Raw genomic sequence first — 12,113 nt, 5'->3', positions numbered from 1 at the left:
CTAAAAGCATCACTTTTCTGCACAAGAAACAAAGTCCAAGAATATCTAGAATAATCATCAACAATAACTAAAGCGTATACATTACCTCCGAAGCTTCTTGTCCTTGATGGACCAAATAGATCCATATGCAACAATTGAAGTGGTCTTGTTGTAGTCACCACATTCTTTGGTTTGAAAGATGATTTGGTTTGCTTTCCCTTTTGACATGCATCACATAATTTATCTTTGACAAACTTTATCTTCGGTAGGCCAATAACAAGATCATGTTTGGTTAATTTATTTAAATGATCCATATGAATATGGGCTGCTCTTTTATGCCATAACCATGATTCATTATTGTTTACCAAAAGACATTTTACTTTCAAAGATAAATCATTTAAAGAAATCATAAAAATGTTATTAATTCTTGTACTTTTGAGTTTTACCTCATTGGTGACTTCATCGATGATCAAACATTCTTCCTTAGTGAATTTGATCTTGAAGCCTTTGTCACAAAGTTGGCTAATGCTTAGAAGATTATGCTTTAGTCCTTCAACATAAAGAACATCTTCAATGGATGTGAAAGGTGGTGCACCAACTTTGCCTTTTCCAAGGATTCTTCCCTTATTGTTGTCTCCATAAGTGACAAAACCCTTGGCCTTTAACTTTAGATCTGAAAATTGGTTTAAGTCACCCGTCATATGCTTTGAACAACCACTATCTAGATACCATAGGTTTGAAGTGGTCTTCAAGCATACCTACAAAACAAATTAAGTTTTGTTAGGTACCCAAATGGCTTTGGGTCCATCATAGTTAGTTCCTTTCTTTACCCATACATAATGTCCACTAGGAACACTAAAGTTCCTTACATAACAAGCATTGGGTGTGTGACCAATAATACCACAATAAAAACAAGTAGGTTCAAAGTTACTTCTATATCTAGGAGGATAAGATTTCTTCTTAATAAAGTTCTTCCTTTTAGGATAATGTTGCATTACTTTAGGCTTGATCACTTTCTCTTGAATTGGTTGGTTACTAGCTTTGACAAAGATAGTCTTGTTGGATGTTGGTTTATCAAATTTAGAGAAACCAAGTCCGCTCTTATCATTGGAGTATCTTTGTGTGCTAAGAACATTTTCCAATCCAATTTGCCCTTTTTCATATCTTTCTAAAACACGTTTTAATTGGACAATTTGGAAGGAAAGTGATTCACAATTCTTGCATGCAACATTATCTTCTTGAGCACTAATCATTTTTTCTTTGTCATTTTTATGTTCTTCTTCAATTATCTTAACCTTCTCTTCTAAAGATGATATTATCTTCTTTTGAGATGAGATAGTTTTATAGAGAATTTTACACTCATTTAACAATTCATTTATTGCACCTTGTGCACCATTATTAAAAAGAGAATCATCATAACTAACCTCGCCTTCTTCATCATCGGAGTGGTGTGATGCCATCAATGCTAGATTTGCACTTTCGTCACTATCGGAGTCCGATGAAGAACTTACTTCATTATCTTCCCATGCTATGTAGGCCCTTTTCTTTTTGAATTCCTTCTTGCCTTTGAATCCATTCTTCTTAGAAAGTTTTGGACATTCCGGCTTTATGTGTCCTTGTTTCCCACATTCATAGCATGTTACTTCTTGTGATGAAGTGGATGCTTCTTTATCCTTATGCTTTGAGAATTTCTTCCTTTTGACAAAGTTAGCATTATCAATATTATTTTTATTACCAAAAAATTTGCCTAACCTTTTTACAAGAAGCATGAAGTTTTCATCTTCATCCGATGTATCTTTCATTTTGCTTTCCTTTGAATCTACCTTTAATGCAATGCCTTTGGATTTCTTCTCTAAGTTTTCATGCTTTTCTAATCTTCCAAGTTCCGTCTCATATTCTTGAAGTTTACCGAACAATGTTGCGGAAGTCATTCTAGATAGATTCTTTTTCTCGGATATCGCTGTTACTTTCGGTTGCCATTCTCTAGTTAAGGATCTGAGCACTTTAAGATTAAGTTCTTCGGTAGTAAGAGTCTTACCAAGTGCCTTCAAGTGATTTGTCAAATGTACGAATCATTTTTGCAAATCGAGAATAGTTTCTCCGGGCTTCATTCTAAACAGTTCGTACTCTTGGCTTAAAGTATTCAACCTTGATCTTTTAACTTCAGCGGTACCTTCATGAGTTTCTACAAGAGTATCCCAAATTTCCTTTGATGTTGTACATGTTGATATTCGGAAGAATTCATCCATACTAAGAGCACCATGAAGAAGACTGATCGCCTTTTTGTCAGCAAGAACCATTTTTCTATCATTATCATCCCATGACGCTTTAGGTTTCTCCGATCCAACACCATTAACGACCGTTGTAGGAACATGAGGACCTTGTAGGACAGCCTCCCAAACTTCTTCTCCTTGTGCTTCTAGATGAGCCTTCATTTGGATTTTCCAAAAGTCAAAATATTCACCACAAAACAATGGAGGTTTGTTGTTAGAACCACCATCTTTGAAAACCGGTCTTTGATTTGCGGAAGCCATTCTGGATCTTTAGGAACAAGTTACCTATAACTTGCTCTGATGCCAAATGTAAGTATCAGATATGCCTAAGAGGGGGGGTGAATTAGGTACTTTATAACTTTTTCGGTTTTATGGTGTAAAGTGATTATTTTTCTGGTTTATGGTGATGTTACTAAAAATGTAAAGTGCAGAAAAATAAATGACACAAGGATATATCCTGGTTCCCCTCACAAACCGAGAGTACTCCAGTCCCCTTACGCAGTAAGAGATTTCAATATAATTGGTATCTTGTACAAGCCTAACCAAACACCAAGAACAATCCTCTTGGACCAAGAACAATCCTCTTGGATTTTTCACTAAGACCACTTATGAGAACAATCCTCTCAAAGTGTCTAACTTGTTTCCAACAATCCTGGATAACAAGAATACAACAAGTATTTGATTTTGTATAAGAGTTTGAATAATAGAACAATGTATCAATCACTTGATTGATCTTCCCTTCCAATGATAATAATTCACAATTCTTTAAAGTAATAGATTGCTCAAAATATTTTCTAGTTTGGATGATATGAAAGTGTGTAGAAAATATCTTGAAAAAGATTGAAGAATAACAATGTGAATTTCTGAAAATATCTAAGAGTTTTTGATTGGAAGAGGTGAAGAATGAATTTGAAATTTTGAGTATATATAGATGTTCATAACACCCCTTGAAATATCATAAGTTTCTGTAGATAATTCATGAACAATTGCCAAGATTCAAGGAAATGTTTCCATGAAAAGGTGTGTGGAAAGGTGCTATGAAATGCTGCTGTTTTTCAAAAAACGTACAGGGGAAATCGATTTCCCTTAGCATGAAATCGATTTCATGCATGTAACGTTAACAAAATTTCAAAAACACTCAGTGGGAAATCGATTTCCTCTTTAGGTAAATCGATTTCCATAGTGCAAAAAGGGAATTTTTGCTTCTGGAAAAGTTTAAAAACAGTGGCAAATCGATTTCATGTTATAGTAAATCGATTTACCCAGTGTAAAACTTGAATAAAAGATTTTGCAAATGTTTGCTATTATCATGGATGGTCTATGCAATGGTTGGTTGATTTTTTGAGCATCTAAGACTTTTAGAGAATGTAATTATAGTCATTATACCTTCTTGAAGTGCAAGCTTGATTCCAAAGCCTTGATCATTGATATTTTAACAACTCATCTTTGCCTTCTTGTTATTTAGAGATTTGTCTTCATCAAAAAAAACAAAGTTCTTTATTTAATCTTGACTTCACATTCTCCCCCTTTTTGATGATGACAAATAATCCTCTTGATGTTTTGACATTTCTTGAAATAATTTCTCCCCCTAAGATATATAGCTCCCCCTTAGTGTGTACTTGTGCTACTTGGAGAAATTTGTATCATTTGTACCTTAGGAAATTTATAAACATACAAACAAGTATAACACCTTTCTCCCCCTTTGTCATTATCAAAAAGAAGGGAAAGATGGGTGAAAGATAGTAATAGTGGCAAATAGAACATCATTCATCATAACAAACACATGCATTCAAACAAGTAGAACAAACAAGATAATAAAGTTATGGTAACAAGTACCTTACAAACCACATAAAAATTTAAGAAGTTTAACAAGAAACATAAATAAACAATATAAGAAACATAAAATGACATAATACTAAAAGAACAAACAAGAACAACATATCAAGATTGGTCCATCTCATTGTTGGTGTTGTTGTTGTTGAAGTAGTTTGGTCCTTGGTAGGGAAATTGAGTTTGAATAGGTGAAGCTAGTGGAGTCGGGACAGCCGGGTTATTTGGATCATATGGTGGAATGTGAAGATGAGAGTAAAGGTAAGAGAATTGTTGATTCACATCATAGCGAAAATCATTGATCCGGGTTGTGGTGGATTCATTGATAGAGTTCCATTGGTTGTTGATTGAGGTGTTGAGTGTTGCAAATTGTTGAGTCATAAAATTTATCACCTCTTGATTACTTGGAACATCTTGAGCATGAGGAGGAACTTCTTCATCACCAATATTGTCTTGGGCTTCTTCATGACCAATATCTTCTTGAACATTAGCTTGATTTCCTTCATTATTAAGATATGAAATTGTTTGTGTTTCCGGATCATAAAGAACACCCATCCTCTTATCCACACTTTTAATAGAGAACTTATGACTTCTAGTATCCATAAGATGATAACCAACATCATCAAAAGAAACCCCATAATGTTCCAAAATACGAGTTATGAACCAAGCATATGGAAGAGACTTAATCTTTTGAGTGTGACACAACATATGGTGTAAAATGAGGCTAGACCAATTGAGAGAGATACCATTCTTGATTGCATATAATACTTGCATTTCCATATCGGTAATATTGCAATGATTGCCATTTCGAGGTAGCAAGATATAGACCAAAGCATAATGAAGCAATCTATCATTAATAGCAAAATTTCCAGCACTCCAAAAATCTTTTGAAGTTTCAACCCTTTTAGCATTATATTCTTCTTCCGTTATTCTACTTAAGCCAAAATAAAATTCTCTCTTATGATATCCTTGCCACTCTTCAATATCCGGATCATATAGAGAGCTACCAACATAAGGGATATCCAAAATTCTACCAAGTTTCTTAGGATGCAAAACTATGTTTTTCCCTCTTACATTTGTAACAAACTTATTATTATCCGAACGCATATTACAATAGAACATTCTAACTAAATCCGGATAATATGGTCCAGAGGATGCAATAAGAGGACCCAAACCTAATGAAGTTAATGTTTCTTGAAAACTAAAACATTGAGTAGGAAAAGTAGAGAGTGCACCATATTTTGGAGTTTGAACAATTTTTGATTGATAAAACTTTTGGTACCTTTCTAATTCCTTTGAGGGATGGTCACGGAAGATGTTTGGAGTATCTATGGAAGAAGATGAAGCTTTGTTCTTTCCTTTCTCAGTGGCTGAAGCTTTCCTCTTTACTCTTGAAGACATGGATGAAAGTTTGTTGAAGATGAGAATAAGGTTTAATGGAGTTTGAGAGTGTTTTGGAGAAGAGGAAATTTTGGGTTTTTGGAGAGCACCCACTCACCAAATTTCGGCTGCTAGGGTTATGGGAGATGAGAGACACATTTTTTGCTTTTATGAGGGAGAGAGAGGAGGTGTGACAATGTTATTGGACCAACATTTAAGAAGCAAACATAAAAAATCTGAAAATATACAGCAAGAAATCGATTTACCATGGGGTGAAATCGATTTACCCAAGTAAAAAAAACGCAAACAGAAGCAAACTTACAGCATCAAATCGATTTACCATGGGGTGAAATCGATTTCCCCAAGACAAAAAATGAAAACAGAGGCATACGTACAACATCAAATCGATTTCCTCAGGGGTCAAATCGATTTCCCCAAGCCAAAAAATGAAAAACACAAAACACTAAGCTACTGTTACAGTAGTAAATCGATTTACCACTTCATGAAATCGATTTACTCATAGAAAAATATAATTTTCACATATTTTTATGTATTTTAAACATCTAAAACACTTAAAAGAATGGTGTAGAAGTAGAGACATTGTGAAATCATTTGTAAGAAGATTAGATGAGACACCATGTGCACCTTAGAAATTTTTGACGGAGAAGCATGAAGTGAGAAATCTATGTGTCTTTTTCATCCAAAATTCCAAGTTCTCTTCGAATTTTGTAAAAAGGTTCTTTTGGAAGAGGCTTGGTGAAGATATCTGCAAATTGATTATGAGTATCTACAAAAGTGACTTCAACATCTCCTTTAAGCACATGATCGCGAAGAAAATGATGTCGAATGTCTATGTGTTTGGTTCTTGAATGCATGACCGGATTCTTTGTAATATTTATAACACTTGTATTGTCGCATCGAAGAGGAATGCATCCGAGATCAAGTCCGTAGTCACGAAGTTGTTGCTTAAGCCAAAGAATTTGTGCACAACAACTACCCGCTGCTATGTATTCCGCTTCGGCCGTGCTAAGAGCAACACATGCTTGCTTTTTACAAGCCCATGATACTAATGCATTTCCAAGAATGTGACAAGTACCACTTGTGCTTTTACGATCAGTTTTACATCCTGCATAATCCGCGTCAGAATAACCAATTAAATTGCAAACACTACCTTTTGGATACCATAAGCCAACGTTGGTCGTTCCTTTGAGATACTTCATGATCCTTTTAACCGCCATAAGATGTGATTCCTTTGGATTTGCTTGAAAGCGAGCACAAAGACAAACACTAAACATTATGTCAGGACGGCTTGCCGTCAAATATAATAAAGAACCAATCATACCTCGATACTTAGTAATATCAATTGGAGTACCGGATTCATCTTGATCAACATATGTACCGGAGCCCATTGGAGTATTCATTGCTTTACAATTATCCATATCAAACTTCTTCAATAATTCTTTACAATATTTGGATTGATTGATAAAGATTCCATCTTTGAGTTGCTTAATTTGTAGTCCAAGAAAGTAGTTCATCTTTCCCATCATAGACATCTCGAATTCTCCTTGCATCATCAATGAGAATTCCTCACACATTTCTTTGTTAGTCGATCCAAAAATGATATCATCAACATAGACTTGAACCAATAAAGTGTTACTCTTGATTTTCTTAATGAACAAAGTTTTATCAACCTTACCCTTTTCGAAACCCTTTTCACACAAAAAATTGCTAAGTCTATCATACCATGCTCTTGGTGCTTGCTTTAAGCCATAAAGAGCCTTTCTCAACTTAAAGACATGTGTAGGATTCTTGAAGTCTTCAAATCCCGGGGGTTGTTTGACATAGACTTCTTCATTGATGTAGCCATTCAAGAATGCGCTCTTGACGTCCATTTGATAAAGCTGAAAATTTAACGAACATGCATAAGCAAGTAAAAGACGAATAGCTTCTAACCTTGCAACCGGAGCAAATGTTTCTTCAAAGTCGATTCCTTCTTCTTGATTGTAACCTTGGGCCACCAATCTTGCTTTGTTTCGAACAATTTATACCATTCTCATCAAGTTTGTTCTTAAATACCCATCGAGTACCTATGATATGTTTATTACTTGGTCTAGGAACAAGTTCCCAAACTTGATTTCTCTCGAATTGATTTAATTCTTCTTGCATTGCATTTATCCATTGATCGTCTCCTAAGGCTTCATCAACTTTGGAAGGTTCAATTTGAGAAACAAAAGCCATGTGTAAGCAAGCATCTTTGAGATTTAATCTTGTTGCAACTCCTTGACTAATATCACCAATAACTTTATCAATAGGATGATCTCTATGAGTTCTCCATTCTTTTGGTAGATCATTGGTGTTTGATTCTTGTTGTACACTTTCTTGTTGAACACTTTCTTGTTGAACACTTTCTTGTTGAACACTTTCTTGTTGAACACTTTCTTGTTGAACTTCCGGTGCCTTCACAATTGTATCATTTGAAAGTTCTTCCGAGGGTAAATCTAAAGGATCATCATCATCACAAACAACTATTTCTTCTTTGGAAGTGTTAGTCTCATCAAAAGATACATGCATGGATTCTTCAATAGTTAAAGTTCTTTTATTATAAATTCTATATGCTTTACTAGAAAGAGAATAACCAAGAAATATACCTTCGTCGGATTTCTCATCAAACTTACCAAGATTGTGTTTGTCATTGTTTAGAACAAAGCACTTGCATCCAAAAATGTGAAAGTGAGCAATGTTTGGCTTTCTTCCTTTGAAGAGTTCATATGGAGTCTTCTTTAAGATAGGTCTAATAATTACTCGATTTCCAACATAACACGCCGTACTAACCGCATCCGCCCAAAAATATTTAGGAAGATTTGCATCACTAAGCATTGTTCTTGCAAGTTCCACTAGAAACCTATTTTTCCTTTCAACTACTCCATTTTGTTGTGGAGTTCTTGGTGCTGAAAAATTATGAGAGATACCATGTTCTTCACAAAATTCTTCAAATGATGCATTTTGAAACTCTCCACCATGATCACTTCTTATGGATACAATCTTTAATGATTTTTCATTTTGGATTTGTTTTGCATACTTCTTAAAGGCTCTAAAAGCATCACTTTTCTGCACAAGAAACAAAGTCCAAGAATATCTAGAATAATCATCAACAATAACTAAAGCGTATACATTACCTCCGAAGCTTCTTGTCCTTGATGGACCAAATAGATCCATATGCAACAATTGAAGTGGTCTTGTTGTAGTCACCACATTCTTTGGTTTGAAAGATGATTTGGTTTGCTTTCCCTTTTGACATGCATCACATAATTTATCTTTGACAAACTTTATCTTCGGTAGGCCAATAACAAGATCATGTTTGGTTAATTTATTTAAATGATCCATATGAATATGGGCTGCTCTTTTATGCCATAACCATGATTCATTATTGTTTACCAAAAGACATTTTACTTTCAAAGATAAATCATTTAAAGAAATCATAAAAATGTTATTAATTCTTGTACCTTTGAGTTTTACCTCATTGGTGACTTCATCGATGATCAAACATTCTTCCTTAGTGAATTTGATCTTGAAGCCTTTGTCACAAAGTTGGCTAATGCTTAGAAGATTATGCTTTAGTCCTTCAACATAAAAGATAAAAAAAATATTATAGGAACTAATAATAATAATAATAATAATATATATTTATTAAGATTTTTAATATTATTTCATATTTATACATTAATTCACCCTTTATTTTATTAAGTATTATAAGGGTTTATTTGGTAAAAATAGCGGTTGACTAATAAGTTAACTTATGGCTTATATTGTTGGTGACTGATGATTCATAGCTTATAGTTTATAGCTGATGACTGAGACTAATAGTTGATAAGCTAATTGAAATATTTGGTAAAATTACTGGTTCAACTAACTCATAAATATAAAATAATATAAAAATATTTAATATATAATTATTTTATTTAAATTAACATAAATTATATAAGATAAAAATAATTTTTTTTAAAATAATAAAAATAAAAAAGAAAGAAAAAATGATAAGCTATAAATTATAAGTTAAAACGTTATTTAAAATAGCATATGAAAAATAAACTGTAAATTAATAAAATAAATTATAAACTCGTGATCAGAGAACTCTTATAAACAAATCTAAATTTTCATATGAGCTTATTTTCCTATGAGCTTATAAGCTCAAAATTGTGTTTTGTTTAGCCTAAATCTAATCAATTAACTCATCCATTATTAATAATTTGCTATACATTAATTTATCAAAACTTTTCTTTACTAAGTTAAGATTTCGAGTGGGTTGATGCATCTAATAAATGAGAAAATCCGAAACTGCTGCCTGCTGCTGGTATGTGAAAAGAGAAACATGGTTGTCAAATTGTCATTATCTACTGATGTCACTTATCAACATTCATTCAATATTGTTGAGTAGGCAACCCAAACTCAAATTTATCTTCTTCCCATTGTGCGATATGATCAATTAGCTGGCACCAAAAGCATATAGTACAAGCCAAATAACTAACAACTCATCTTAACCTAAACGCCACTTCATATAAAAATCCTTATTTATTAGGACACTTACCTTAAAATTATGTCGGTGGGTGATGTTTCTTAGAAACTTCAATGTTCTCAACAAATAAATTCAAATAGTCTACAAATTAGATTGCAACTTTATTATATCAAAAGTTAAACGAGACATTATAGTATACATTATTGCATTTTATGCCACAAAGAACCTGCCATTTCTCTCTCTATATGAAACATATGCATTTTAATATTTTAGTAATAAAAAAAAAAGAAATTAACAATTTCATGAACATGAAGTGAAGAAGAATCACATGATTGAGCACCCTGTTGCGTTTTCTTCGCTGAGATACTGATCACAACGGCCCACATAACACGGCCCACTTCCGCCATAACTATCATAAACGGGCCTTGCATAATATCCATCATAATATTGTCCCGGCCCACCATACTGCTGAGGGTAAGCGCTGCCGTATGGTACGACAGGTCTACCCTCGTAGCATGATGGGACATAGCACATCCCAACCGGCACCGCCATCGGTGCTGGCATTTGTGGGATCATCTGCATAGAAGCCGCCGCCACGGGCTTATCTTTGGGCTTCTCACCTTCAGCTTTCTCTTTGGGCTTTTCACCTTCGGGCTTTGCCTTGGGCTTTTCCGCATCTTTGGGCTTATCCGAATCTTTCTTCTTTTCGGGCTCAGCAGCTTTGGGCTTCTCCGCCTCTTTGGCGGGCTTGGGCTTATCGCCTTCCTTTTTCTTCTCGGGCTCAGCAGCGGCTTTGGGCTTTTCAGCCTCCTTTTTCTTCTCGGGCTCTGCGGGCTTGGGCTTTGGCGGATCCACTATTTCAATGCTTTTTATAGAACCTCCACCTTTGTAACAAAGCTTGTCTCTAATCTTCTCAGGACTACAACATACCACCATGATTGCCACCATGTTTCCTTTTTCATCGTACTTTTGGTCTCGAATTTCTAATTTTGATCACAAAAAATTAACTTTTAATATTTTTTTCTTCATTTTTATACTTTTCAGTGCCACAAATTATAATAATAAAGTAATAAATAAAAAATTCTAGTGATGATGAACTTACGAGGATATTTGCCGAGAAGTTTCTTAACCTTCTTGTAGCATTTTTCACATTCAAGATCAACTTTCAGTTTCATAAATGTCACCTGATTGAAAACCAAAAATTAAATTATAGAACCAAATATAATTTTAGTAAAATGAATTGATGATCACAATTTCATATTTGCAACAAAAAAATTTCATAAACTTTACCTTTTCAGCCATAGTTGTGGATCAGATCTGAGGCACAAATGAAAATTGATGAAGAGAATGCAGAGAAAAGTGAGGAAAGAAAATTCAAGAAACTATTATAAGTCTTAATACATAAATATGTAGGACCTATAAAGTTGAATTTCTTGCTAAGATTGTTGTAACAACAGAGTTGGAGTTTGATGAACTGAAAGGGTGTGTGTGTATATATATATCTATATTGTTATATATACGCAATATTCATAGAATTTGACTCATTTGAGCATGTGCTGTCTTTTGATTTACACGCCTAACCTTATTGACTCAATGCAAGTTCATGAATCCTCTATTAATAGCACTTGATTTAATGCAAAATTTGTCTAAATTTTTTTTTACCATTATTTTAGACTATAGTACTAGTAGTATTTTAGAGTAGGACAAAATCAATAATTAAATTTTTAAATATTGTTTTATGAGTTTGGTTATGTGCAATAATGATAATGCACTACCCACATGGCAACCGTACACGTGGCAGTAATGAGAGATCCTATAATAGTTGTAGTGCATGTGAAGTAGTAATAATGAAGTAATAGACTAAAGTTGAGATGTTGGAATAAAAATATAATTAAGGAGGGTGAAATAGAGTAATGGTAACACTACTACCTAATTAGAGTAATTAATTAGTGGTAGATAGGGTGGGTGTTGGAGGGTGGTCCATAATTGTGGGCTCCAAAGAGTGTCCACATATTTCTTTGGGGGTATGAGTGAATGAAAGCTTAGGTTTTTGAAGATATTAAGCCATCATGGTTTTTAACCGACATAATCATAGGTTTAAACCGAATGCTAAGGTTGCAACTTGTGTGAAGTGTAAA

General features: G+C 33.9%; 1 protein-coding gene across 1 annotated transcript; it reads right to left on the bottom strand.

Moving 5' to 3' along the window:
- Positions 1 to 10,112: 10,112 nt before the first annotated feature.
- LOC131599846 (protein PYRICULARIA ORYZAE RESISTANCE 21-like) lies at positions 10,113 to 11,566 on the bottom strand. Its single transcript, XM_058872098.1, has 3 exons — positions 11,266 to 11,566; positions 11,078 to 11,159; positions 10,113 to 10,958 (listed from the first exon to the last, which is right to left on the bottom strand). The coding sequence occupies exons 1-3, from the start codon at positions 11,275 to 11,277 to the stop codon at positions 10,300 to 10,302; spliced, it is 753 nt and encodes a 250-aa protein (XP_058728081.1). The 5' UTR covers positions 11,278 to 11,566; the 3' UTR covers positions 10,113 to 10,299.
- Positions 11,567 to 12,113: the final 547 nt, after the last annotated feature.

This window comes from Vicia villosa, linkage group LG4, assembly GCF_029867415.1.
Source record: "Vicia villosa cultivar HV-30 ecotype Madison, WI linkage group LG4, Vvil1.0, whole genome shotgun sequence".
Classification (NCBI taxonomy): domain Eukaryota; kingdom Viridiplantae; phylum Streptophyta; class Magnoliopsida; order Fabales; family Fabaceae; genus Vicia; species Vicia villosa.
The sequence above is the reverse complement of the archived record's forward strand: the minus strand, read 5'-3'. Positions and strand labels throughout refer to the sequence as shown.

Bases quoted from the DNA above. Each gene is read 5' to 3' on its own strand.
- LOC131599846 (XM_058872098.1), bottom strand. The intron at 10,959-11,077 runs GTAAGTTCATCA...GATCAAAATTAG, and splicing joins ACTTCTCGGCAAATATCCTC to AAATTCGAGACCAAAAGTAC.